This window comes from Melanotaenia boesemani, chromosome 8 (genome assembly GCF_017639745.1).
Source record: "Melanotaenia boesemani isolate fMelBoe1 chromosome 8, fMelBoe1.pri, whole genome shotgun sequence".
Lineage (NCBI taxonomy): Eukaryota > Metazoa > Chordata > Actinopteri > Atheriniformes > Melanotaeniidae > Melanotaenia > Melanotaenia boesemani.
The window spans coordinates 19105019-19117793 of record NC_055689.1 but is presented as its reverse complement, the minus strand read 5'-3'; the positions used below and the strand labels follow the sequence as shown (position 1 = coordinate 19117793).

The window sequence follows — 12775 nt, the reverse complement described above, 5'->3', positions numbered from 1 at the left end:
TTCCTGTATCAACACAAAGTCAGCAGATGTGAAAGTGCTGCTGACCTCGTCCATTTTTCTTCAAGTGCCATCAAGGCCACCGTGCTGCAATGCTCCACACTACAACCAATTGTGCGAAGTAAAAAGGTGTGGAATAGAGGGCTCCTCGCAGGCCACCAGCTCTTGGACACCTGTGCTTATGAGAGTCAACTGCACTGTCAGCATTGCAGCCAACATGCATCACACAGCGGCCGCACGCATGCCTGCAAAACAACATTATCTGTCTGTGCAGAGACAGCTTAGGTCTGAGAATGTATTATCCCTTGACTGCAATGCGACCTTGATGGTAAATTTCTCCTCTGATTGCACATTTTAAACCATGCCAAATTAAGGTACACGCTGCACACAGAGTTCTCCGGGGGTCTCAGATTGGTATTATGAATCATGCAACATGATATTGTTTGATTGAATGCACCAAGTCCAAATTGGATTCCCACTAACGCCTCCTCCCCTCCCTGCCTAGACAAGTACTGATGAAAGATAACCGCCTCTGCATTAATCAAAGAGATGAAGCATTTTGATCCCACTCTCAATTAGATTAGATTACATAAATTTAACAATTTGTACAAAATGCACTATCAGTTATCAACAGGTCCTTCAGTTTGATCTTTTGCCCCAAATTTGCCTCAGCAAACAAAAGAGGTACACACTAAATGTCAATGACTTTGGGAATACATAAATTAATAAATATAGATTCCGTCATATTTTAATAGCTGCTGGAAAATCCGGCTGTGGAAGACCATGACTGTAGTTATTCTTTATTGGGCTAAGTGTGTTATCTTAGGTTTTTGCACTTTCTTTTTTCTTTTGATTGTATTCGTTTCCATCAAAGAGCCCAATTATGTTAAAACATGGAATGATCAGGCATGCTAATGAATGACATGAGTACAGTTTTACTAAAAGAAAACACTATAAGAAATAATTAAGCCTTGCCTGCCTGTGTGTGTGTGTGTGCATGAGTGTGTGTGTTGATTGTAAGTGGGGTGTGATAGTGCTAACTGTTTGTTTAGGATTATAACAGACTTTCAGGACCAGAGGGTTTGATTTCAGAAAGGAGGGGAGGAGCATTGCTCTCATCAAACAGACGCCTGCACCTTGGAACACCAATAACTTGGAAAACAATAGATTGCTCAGGAGGAGGTGAACCAAAAGTCAGTGTTTGTTTGTTATTCGGAGATGGAATAAGTATTTGTCTCATCTACTGAACTGAAATATCTCTGTGTCACAGATGCAATATATTCCATAGAGCCATCTTATAATAGTTAATTAGATTTCAGCACAACCCAGGTGTTTTAACCTTCATCTGGCTGTATCACATGAGAAGATAATATAAGAGAATTATTCATTGAATCTTTTAGGGGAACATGAAAAAAAGCTTTACTTACAAATACTGAGCTTAAGTGAAGAGGAATGAATAGAATGCAAAATGCAGACTTCCTAAGCAATTGAGTCGTTTGTGAAACAGTGAGCTTATTATGCGGCGATTAGGAACACTGTGCATGTGCTGAGACAGAAAGGGAAGGTAGCACAAACAGATTTAGCACCAAATCATTGATAATCAATCATCATTGGAGTCAAATATGTAGTAAAAAGCAATTAACTGAGGGTTGTTGTGATCAGAATTGCATACTTAATGATCAATAGAGTCTGGGCGGCTTTTCATGCTGGCTGACAAACAACTGACTGAATCCTGATTTACTGATGCTTGTGATATTCAAAAACAGATTTTTCTCAGAGGAGAGAGGGGATTTGAATGAAAAACAATACAGGGTGTAGCATAGCATGACTGGAAATAACTAAATTAAAATGTGGTCATTTTTAGATATGAGATAGTAACATTAACAAATAAATTATGATAATATTGAGACATATGTGGGCTTTGAGAAAGACTCATTCAAATATTAGGTGTGAAACCAGACAACATGCAAATAGGCCTGCATGGTGACCTCAAACTGATCTTGAAATATGGAAACTAAGGTTTGGCATTGACCAGTAAAAATGCCTAGAAATTTCCTTTGAGAGAAAGCAAGAAACATGTAATTTTAATGAGAAAGATAGCTATCATAACTGGTTTGAATTACTATTATCAGAATAGTAAAGCCCTATTAGTAGTTTGGGGCTTATCTACCTATCATACATTTTACAGGAATACTACCACAGCCAAATCTTAAACTAGCCTACTTCCCAAACCGAAGATAGTAGACGACAAATATAAAACACACTGTTGAGAGAGCACCCACTCTGTGTCCCAACAATGGAATTGGCTGTGTCACCAGCAGGGAGAGACAGTGAGATGGGCGGCTTATAGACTAGTGGCCGGGGCTCGTTTTGTTTTTGTGTCGGACTGGATGGGAGGGAGCAGCAGCCTCAGTACCAGGCAGCGCTCTCCCCGGGTACGGACTGGGTAGATAAATAGAGGAGGCTGCTACATGCTGCCGCCGCCGCCACCGTTCCTGCTGCTGCTCCTGCCTTTGTCGTACAGGGAGCTTTTTCAAGGCTACTCTTGAACCAGAAGGATATTCCTTTTTTCTTTTCTTTTTTTTGTTTTTGTTTTTTTTTACCTCTTTTTTTTTTTTTACGGATTTCGAATCGAGGAATTAAGCAGTGACGGGCGAACCAATGTACTCGTTACACGAGGGCAGCGGTGTGCTTCTGCTGCTGGTCTTGGCAGGACTGCAGGTAATGTCATGTCAGAGCGGTTTTGAGTGGAGTTACAGCGGACAGTTAAGGTTGCTCGGTCTGCCTTGTAACGATGTTGTTTGAAGAGTTACAGAACCGGACGACTTGGGAGCTGTTTTCTAGACTCTTTGGACTGTGTAGTTAGGAAACATAGCAGGTCATGCACCAAAAATAGTCGATAAAGTAGCTGGAGCGGTCTAGCTTGGGCGACAATTACTAGCTAACGGCTCTCTTTATTGAATGCTTACGAGACACCGGATGCACGACTCTCATTTAATTATTTTCAGTTTGTAGTGATGTAGCCTTATTTAATAGAGTTCATATAGCTGATTTTTGTTGCCTTGAAGTTGAGGGACACGGGCCTATATTAACCTAGATATCACTTGGCTATATTTAGTTTAATATTTATTTAGATAGCTGCAGTATGTCCCTGTCCACCGGCGTTAATTGCCTCACCGGTGGAAGTCGTTAGGAGTAACAATGTAAAGCAGTTTCTCTCATTTGTAGTTGTAATTCCGTTTATGTATAGCCCAACTGCCCTAGAAATTTATAATCAAGCCCGATAACGGAAACCACCATAACATAATGGGGTGTTTTTTAGGGAAATATATATTTTTTCTTATTTACTTAAACATGTACCCTAAGCGGCGGAGAACAGCAGTCCCATATTTCATTACCACCAGCTTAAGTCTAGTTGCAGTGGACTGGCATTTTTGAGTACATTTATAATAATAATTATAAATTAAAATGAAAAAGAAAAAAAAAAAACATCCTGCTGCCGTTGTTAGGAGTCCAGCTCTGCTCCTCCCCCCGAGTCTGCAAGCATTTTCCATTTAAATTCCTCTGATTAGGAATGGCAAGTGGCACGGATACCCACAATGCTCTTTTTCAGCTAGACTCCTCTCATTTTACATTCTTTTGAGTCTGCATGCAAAGAAATAAGGCAAGGCCTATGTTACTTAAAGCTGAGTCAATGCTGAGGCAGTCTGATGGAGTACATTTAGAAATCACAGCATGTTCTTCAATTAAGCCCTGTTTTTAGTGTGTGTGTGTGCAAAATTCACCAGCTTTTAAATTTTTTTCTTTTCTTTACAACAACCAGAGTGGTCTATATTTTCTCTTTGGGGGAAAATGTTTTTTTTTTTTTCTTTGTATTTATTCAGACATTCACACAAAAATGTTTATTCTAGTGCAGTGGGGGTGTGAACATTCACTTTTTATTCCCTTGTTCCTTTACTTCAAAGTGAAGAGTGTTTGTCCAGAGTAGAGTGTTGATCAGAGGGGCTGGCAGAGAGCGTTAACTACAACCCTGTGCCTGGGCCCCTACTCTGGGACAAATGGAGCTTGTTCTTGCTTAGCCATGCTTTTTGGCTAATGCTTAACCCTTTTGGCCTCATTATCCTAATTGCGGCCCCTGTTATAAAAACAACAGATGCTTTTGTACAACTGTGGGGCCTTTAGAACGTGACTAAGAGGTTTTGGAGGCAACAGACTACATTTTTTGAAGGTTGATTTATGACTCATTGTTGCACCCCCTCGTCTTCCCCCATCACAGATTGCAGCAGAGGGCAGGGGTGCCCCGCCATGCAGGCCAGGCTTCTCTGAAGATCTGTACACTGTCGTGGTGCCAGATAACACAGAGGAAGGACAGCCTCTTTTCAACGGTGAGTGGTGGAATATTCCTAGTCCTGGTCCATGCTGATCTTTGTTATGTCTGCATTGGCCGACATGCACACCAGTTGTGTGTGCCTGCTTCCATGTGTTTCATTTCAAGGGGGAGGATCAGAACAAGTCTAACATATTTAAACAATTAGCTTCGGTGCAGTTGTGTGGGATTGCAAGTCATGTAGTTTGCCTTGTAAACCAGCTCAAATGGGGTTCAACTTTGTGTGGTTGCTGTCCATTTTTGCCTACGTTGTGTTTTTTTTTTTTTTTTCTTTCACAGCAGGTTGAAACTTAGTTCCATAAGTGCTACATTGAACATTGTGGCTGCTCTGTTTTTGTACTTTAATTAGCATTTCTAGATTAATATTTACTTCCCTCTTTGTGATTAAAAGGATGAAATTTTCTTGATTGACCTGAGTGGGTGCATCTTGTTGCAGTGAATGGAAATCACATTTTAATACTTATTTAGCTTTAATTGAACAAATAGTCTATATGTTAATTTTGTAATTTGTGCTGGTGGATTGAATTATTTCCTTTTTACTATGCCATTCTTTAGCATTTCTTTTTCCCAATTCAACATTGCCTCTGTACAGATTTAAATAATATGCATGAAGAATTTTTGAAATATGAAACACTTTCATGATTTAAGACTCCAGCATGAATCATACGGTTAACTCCACACCTGAGGTGTTAAACTGCTAAGCCCACTCAGTGGTCATCAAGTTTCTTTTTAACGTCTTTGCAGTTAAAGAATATAAAATATTTTTTTATTTACCACATTGATATTTCTAACATCCAAACTGGTGTGACTATGAAAAAAAAGTATATATGTTTATAATTCTCCATTACGTCGCTGTAAGGTTGACTGTTCTTTGGAGTTTAATACTGGCAAAATGAGGATGCAGCTACCGTGAAATGGTACGCAGGTCTACAGACTGTAATAAAAAGTGGAATATATCACCAATGTGCCATTAGTGGGGTTAGAGCCTTGAGGTCATTTGGACCAGAAAGCATTCTCACTTGTGTTGGATTTCACAGTGTGTGCCTAAAACTTGCATGCTGCCGTTGGTGTGAGTCAGAGAGTTGGAGGAGGAGGTGGCAAAGAGGAGAGAAGAAAGGAGAGAGGGAAGAGAGTGGTTAGATGGGTGGTTACTGCTTTCACTGCTCTTTACCTTGTGCACAACTTTCCGTTTGATCCTGCAGGTGATGGATTTCCCTGTGTTGGCTTGTGGATGAGCCGTGACCGGGGGTAATCAGGTTCTCTTTTGTTTGCCCCTGCACTACCCCCTCTCCTTTTTCTCTGCCTTCCCTTCCCCCAGCAAGTTGTTGCTATGAGGAGATTTCCTTGACAGAGAGGGGCACTCTTGTGTCATTGTAATGCAGCAGGGCTCAGCAGCGTGGGATGATGTTAATGAAACTGCATTCTCTAATGAGAATCTCCTGTGGCATGTTTTGAAAGACAAAGCCCCCACAGTGTGAACATTATTCTTAGTTTCCTACTTTGCTTTCACCATGCTGGTATGGGATATTGTTTTTGACCAGTAGCTGAATACCTTTTTTTTAGACTGTTGCTTATTTAGAGGCATTCAGCAGGCTAACGGTTAACTTTATCTTGTCTTTCATTAGCCGTGTCTTTTCTGCCTTGAAAAGTCTCAAATTGTGAAAAAAAGTGAGCATTTTACAGCGGAACATATAGGCTTTATAAGGGAAACTTGTCTAATTTCATAGATATCTTGCAGGCAATGGATGAGTGGTCATCCATTGCCTGTCGGTTTAGTTGGCTTATTTGAAATGGGATCTGCTTGAGTATCTGTGTAATGCTATCAGAAGATTGTGTAAGGTGTCAGTAATATGAGTCTCCCGTTCATATTATATTGCATTTGACCCAAGATATACTTTAGACGTAGCGGGGGTGAGCTCTTAGGCATCTTTGTTCCATCTAATTACGCCATTGTCTTTATTGATTGAGAGAATACACATCCTGAGGCCTGTAAAACCTGGAAATGGTCGCAGTTACTTTGCAAACAGAAGACATTGTATGCGCTAAATCAAAGACATCCTGTGGATTTGATAATGCCATTGATAACGGTGATTGTGGCCAGGCAGTTAAGAGCAAATCACATTCTTGGTAATCTAAACTAGAATTAAACTGTTCATTGGCCAAGTGGTGCTCTGAAGATTTGTTGGGAATTTTGGTGTAGATTCCCAGTCATCCAGCTCATGGTTGCCCTGTGAACTAGAATAAAGAGAACATGACTCACTTTCTTGGTTCTTTTGACATTTCCCCTCCCATCCGAAAGGCTTCTTTACTATCAGCTAGTTGGCATTAGGACTGAAAAGCTTTTCAGATGAGAAGTGGAATAACTTCAAGAACCAATAAAAGAAGTCCAGTTGCCTTTACTCAAGGTATTACTGTTTCTTCAAAGTTATTTGGTAGAGAAAAGCATGGAAAGGCCAGGTAGGACAATTGTGCTTTTATATAAATCCCTCTCCAGTGATCCATTAAAGGGAGGTTGAGCTCATTGTTTGTAAATGCAAAACCACATCAGACTTAACAGAGCTGTCTACCCTCTGGAGCCCATATGACATTGCCTTAAAGGCTGGAATATTTGCTCTGTTCTGATGCTGAGTAAAGGGAAAAGTCCAAGCAGTGGTATGTGTCTTTTAAGTTGTCATGTTAATGAAAAACGTAATTATTTTTTACTTCTGTACACAGTTTTATCTCATCCTGCTTAGTTGTTTGATAAAGGGACTTGTTTTACTAGATTTCATTTACTTTCAGGTAGATTGTGACTGCGGGTGGTTTGCTCCTGGGTGTCTAATGGGATCCTGGTGGCTTTGGAGAGCTGACACACATTGGACTGTTTTTTTTTTCTTCTTTTCTTGATGAAGCCTTTAAAGCTGGGAAACCAAATGAGTCAGTCAGAGCATTATTCAGCAGAGGTTTCCCCTCCCTAAAAACTGGGTTAATGAAAAGCCCAAAAGCTTAATTGAGCTTAATACACATCTGTACCTCCAACCTTTTTATTCTGCTTTCATTTTTCTTTCCTCCACCCCTCAGCCTTGACTTTTACTTATTTTCCTGACAATTATGCAAGCTCCCGTGATGAAAGAGAAGTATGCTTATATTCTGCGCTGGCCTCAGTTCAAGCGCTTTTAATGTGACAGTGACAAGAGGGTCCAGTGAGCTGGCTCCACAAATGAGCTGGGGGAAGGGATTTACAGTTGATCAGTTTAATAATGTGATTGGAAAAAATTAGTGTTAGTTTCAGCAATGTGGACATCAACAGGAAATCTCTCTCAGGCTGAAAATGTCTTAGAATTTGCAGTTAATCTATCATTAGGAAAAATTATGGCACTTAGCTGTGTTTGTTTGAGGGGAACCTTTTAAACAAACTAAATTTAACCTCTTTGACAAGAAAAACATTTACGAAATTCAAAATTTGGCTCTCAATGAACTCATTTTTATGTTCTTCTGGTTTTCTGCGCTCTGTTGAGATTCTGATGGTCTTGAATACAGCTGGGGCCACTCACATGTGTTTTTTAAGGGGCCCCAGCGTTTGGTGAGACGTGACCCTGCTCGACCCTCTCTTGTAAACTGGGGCAAGTGCTCAGCAACATACTCAACCCCTTTCCTCTGTCTCAGATTGGGAATGAAGCTGGTGGGGGTTTCTTGGTGTGTTACAGATGAATGAGAGAGCAGCCACAGAGGTCCTGACACATCACTAGGGAGGCCACACATGCATTACACTTCTACCTTATGTTATCCTGACCTACAGAGTCGATCGTTCATCACTTTGAGAAAGTAGATAAAATCTAAAAAGTTAGGGATTTCAGACACTCTACTTATCAAGTTTGTTTGTCTTCCAATAGCAAGACTTTGGTTTGAGTTTAAGACCAAAAAGAGATGATTTGCTGAAACAACAAAAGTTTGTTGACCGTTAAGATTATTTATTTTAGGCAAATAAGGTGCATACTGATCACTGTGCCCATGCAGGATAATTTAATTTAATTCTTATTCTTGTTCATGATGAGATCCATACATCCATCGTGGTGTGTATATATATATATATATATATATATATATATAAATATATATATAAAAAGAAGGGAACAATTAAAAGCAGCATTAGATACTTTAAAGCTCCTGCAGCTGCTGCGTGTTTCGCATATTTCCTTTTGTTATTGTGAAACTTATGATCATCATGGTCATCCTTTTTATTTTTTAAAACTTGGGTTCATACTTGGGCTGTGCTTTTTTTTCTCAGGCTTAGGCAGCAGTTTGTTTGAAATGGCAGTCTGCCCCCGCCCACCATCCCCCTCTCTTTTTGAAAAAGTGGATCAATGAATTCAGGGTCTTTGTTTGCTGAGATCAATATGTTGTAATGAATGCTGTGCTCCAATTCCCAGCTAAGGCATCTCTGACGATGTGGGGTTGCATTTCTTTTATTCTTAGTTACCAACCTGCTTAAATTTGAGTTCATCTTACTGTGCGCTGTGGCCTAGATAACCACCACAGATTGGGACAACAGATTGAATCTTGGCAGTATACAGATTTGGAGAGTAACCTTTTGCATGTTGCCCACATTAAAACAAGGAAACAGTCATGTGAGTGGTATTGGTAACCGATCAGTGTCTGAAAAATCACAGCTTTATTTCAGACCTAATGCCTTTTATTTTAAAACATTAATGCAAAAACATCTGTGGGTAAATTGTGCTTGCTTTCTGAGTAATACATATTATGCATGTGACATTTCTTGGTCTGTCAATTATCACCCCATGTTAAGCAGACAGGTACTTATGGAATGCCTAAATGTTGATAATGCATTTAGTAGAGGGCAGATATTTGTTTCACAGCTTTTCATCACCTCTGTTCATATCACTCTTATCAGCTGCAGGCCCTGCCCTCTGCCAGTAGCACCCAACTATTTGCTATTGACATTGGACAGTTGTTAAGGTGTCCCTCTCATGTGCCCGAGAGTGTGTGTAGGGCGTTTGTCCTTGGCATATAATTAGCTTGCTCGGCCCAGAGAGCTCTTGATGGCCCAGACTTGGACAACCAGCTGCCTCTGTCAGTGTTAGATATGACAGAAAATCTCCAGTTAGACCTTGCTCTCTATAATCTGTGACTGTCGAAACATAGATTGTCATTTATCTTTCAAACAGTCAGGCAAAACCAAAATCAAAATAGAATTGTTTATTATGGTCCCTGCTGCCTGAATACAGTTTTGGGGAAAGCAGACCTTTCACAGTACCACTCATCTGTTGGTTAAAGAGGTTTATAGGTTATTTGGTTCTCTAGTCCCACCTGGGCTCTTTCATCTATGATGCTCCATCGCTAGGGTTTTAAGATTGATGTGTGATCTTTCATCTAAGACTGTCAAAGGAGAAAAGATTTATTTATTCTGCTAAATCAGCCCCCTCCTTATTTGCAATTGGTTATGGCATGAAAAAAAAATCAGGAGTCCTTCTTGGTTGCTGTGGTGTATTTTTCACACTGCTTCTTATGCATTTTATTTAATGTTAGGAACACCCAGAAAGCACATTAGATGACACCACTATATAATGAGGCCGTATATAAATAGCTGTATTGACCTGACTTTCTGCATATGCCTCCATGAAACGAGGGGAGAGTTATTTTTCACAAGTGAAATACTAGAAGTAATGTGGAGAAGAAAATGCCAGCTTGCACCTTGAAGACAATTCACCAGGACTACGGAGCGAATTGTTTACTTTTCCTGGGACTGATTTGTGGATTTCAGTACCATTTCATCTTCTTTGGGACAGCCTTTTTTGGCTGTTAAAGCAAGCAGCTCCACTTCTCTTTCACACATTCTGTCTCTGTTTGTTGTTTCTCCAGCTCTGTATTGTGCTGTAATGCTGGTCGATTTTACCCCCAGTTTCTCTCTGAGCTGCACTTGTTTTTTCTCATTATGTTAAGCTACACGAGTGTATAGAAAGCTCTGTCCTCACGTGTTAAATTGGCAAGCATGCGAATGGGGAGCCACTCCCATTCCCCCACTGCTTTCTCTCTCTTGTTAAATCTTTTGTTCATGTACCAATATATTTAGTTGCATTTTTTTTATCTTCTAACCAGACAAGCATGCATTCACTTGCTGCCCAGATGTAGATTCAACAGCACTACCTGTCTCACAGCTGCGAACGACAGACAGCAGGAAAACAGTAGCGTCTTTGTCTGCAGTGTCAGACAAGAAGCTAATACTCAAATGAATATATTAATGAGGTAGTTGGTGCAAATGTAGAAAACAGAGACAGCACTAGCCTTGTGTTTAACCTTTTTCTCTATGCGAGTGACACACATAGTTCACATCTCCAAACTCCATGCAGTGTTCAAGAGTCTACACAAATTTGCATGGTATTATGCTTCTGACAACAAAAGAAAATTTTAAAGCAGGGACACGTTAATTGACCCAGATACTGTAACCATGTTCACAAAGGCCAAAATCCTCCCTAGGAAGAGCTGTCTACCTCCTGCAGGCCACGCCAACTATTGTGTTCCAGTGCAGGCTTCAATTTCAATGCTCCAGCGCTTTTCTGGACACATCCTCTGATGACTCCCTAGGATGAAACTCATGACATTCTCAACGCATCCTCCTTTTATCCAGTCCCCTTATCACCTTCACCACCCACCCATGTCATGTTAGCTTAAAGAAGGAGGAGCTTCATTGACTATATAATAATTGATGTGCCTTAATTGTGTAATGCAAGGACAGTACTACAGCATTTACTCCTTTTTCTTCCTATAACTGGATTTGTTTGTTTGCAGTGACAGTAGTTGCCTCGTTGTTTCTGTCATGCATGTGATGTGCATTTTTTGTAGTGTGGGTAATAGTTTTGATCGGTGAGTGTCTTAAATTTTTGAGGAACGTTTTTGATAGGATTAAAAGAAAACTGAGAATAAAACTCTTGTGACAGTTTTATGTTTTCCAACACTAAATAGCAATATCATTAATTGTTCATAGTCAGTCAACCTAATCTTGAGTCAGTTTAGTTTTGATGTGGAATGGGTATTGCATTTTATTATCACCCCAAACTGTTGGCTCATCACATAAGCATATGCAGCACACCATATTACTTGTCTCCTGTGATGTACTGTTACTCAGCCTTTCTGGCTCTGGCATTTGCCATAGCTACGGATATTATGACTGACCTGTAGCAATTTGTAATCTCCATTTGAGTGCACACTGTATAACATTGGGCTACATATTGCTTTGTGGTCAGCCTTCTGAGTTTATATTATCTCTTCCTCTGTCGATATTTACTGAGGCATTAAAGGCCATGCGTCATGTCACTGCTTTATTTCTTGTAGCATTACTGCTGCAGCAGGACAGGAGCGGGAGGCGAGAAGGGAGTGGATTCTAATTGAACGGTGTAAATTGCTGTAAACACAAGGTTTTTTCTTAAACATGTTCATTGTATGCACTATTTGGGTGCATAAATATAAATGCGTATCTGATGTTGGATTGAATTTCTCTTGTAATCTACTTCTGCCTCACTCTTTGAGTGCAGCGAACAGGGATGCAGATGTAATCGAATGGCAAATGAAAGTAGAGAAGAGATGTCTAAACAAAGAACTCGACCATGAAATATGCACCTAAATAAAGGCTGTTATTCTAATTTAGCAAACACCTAAAAATCTAGTCAAGGTAAGAACATAATTAGTTTCCCAGTAGACTTTTCATTCTTACCAGTTTGCTCCAGATCCTTGATGTTTTACTTTTTTTTTCTAGTAGAGTATGTAGTTTGCCAGCAAATGTGAGGAAAGAGAAGGGGAATGATGTGCTGAAAAGGTCCGGCCAGTGGAGAATCAAACCAGGGATACACTTTGTAAAAATATTGGGTTTCCCTCAGCTACATAATTGACTGGATAAAAAAAATCATTATTTATTTCCATGACTCTAAAACCTTATTCCAACCTGACACTGATTTTACTTTATTTGAGATGACATGAGATTTGTTACATAAACCCATGCTAATGATTCCTAATTCCTCCCTAAATTACAAATCGAAATGAGTCAGAAAAGAGAGAGAACCTTGGAGATAATGGTGCGGGAAAATAATTTTTAATCTGAGCTACCTAATGGATATTTGACTTAAACACAGTAATACTAAAATTAAATCTTTCTTCTTTGTCAATGTAGATTTAATTTTTAAGATGTTTTTCAAAAGCACATTTAAAGCAAATCATAGTAGCTACAATAAGCCATCAAATGTTCAGGATGATGAAGACCAAGTCACTCAGACACAAAAGGGTGCTGTCTCCATTGTTTAAACTTTCAAGGTATTTCTTTCTGTTGGATTTGTCCTTTGTTTTACACTTTTTTTTTTCTTGTAAACCCATTTAGTTTTAATGCAGCATATACATGTTTTC

At 39.6% G+C, this 12775-nt stretch overlaps 1 protein-coding gene across 1 annotated transcript in view; it reads left to right on the top strand.

The window, feature by feature from the left end:
- Positions 1–2387: 2387 nt before the first annotated feature.
- The window catches only part of cdh2 (cadherin 2, type 1, N-cadherin (neuronal)), a 55717-nt gene continuing 45329 nt past the window's right edge, over positions 2388–12775 (top strand). The window contains exons 1-2 of the mRNA XM_041992911.1: positions 2388–2718; positions 4274–4382. Of these exons, the coding sequence (XP_041848845.1) occupies positions 2659–2718; positions 4274–4382 (169 nt within the window). The 5' untranslated portion in view covers positions 2388–2658. The remainder of the gene's footprint in view (positions 2719–4273; positions 4383–12775) is intronic.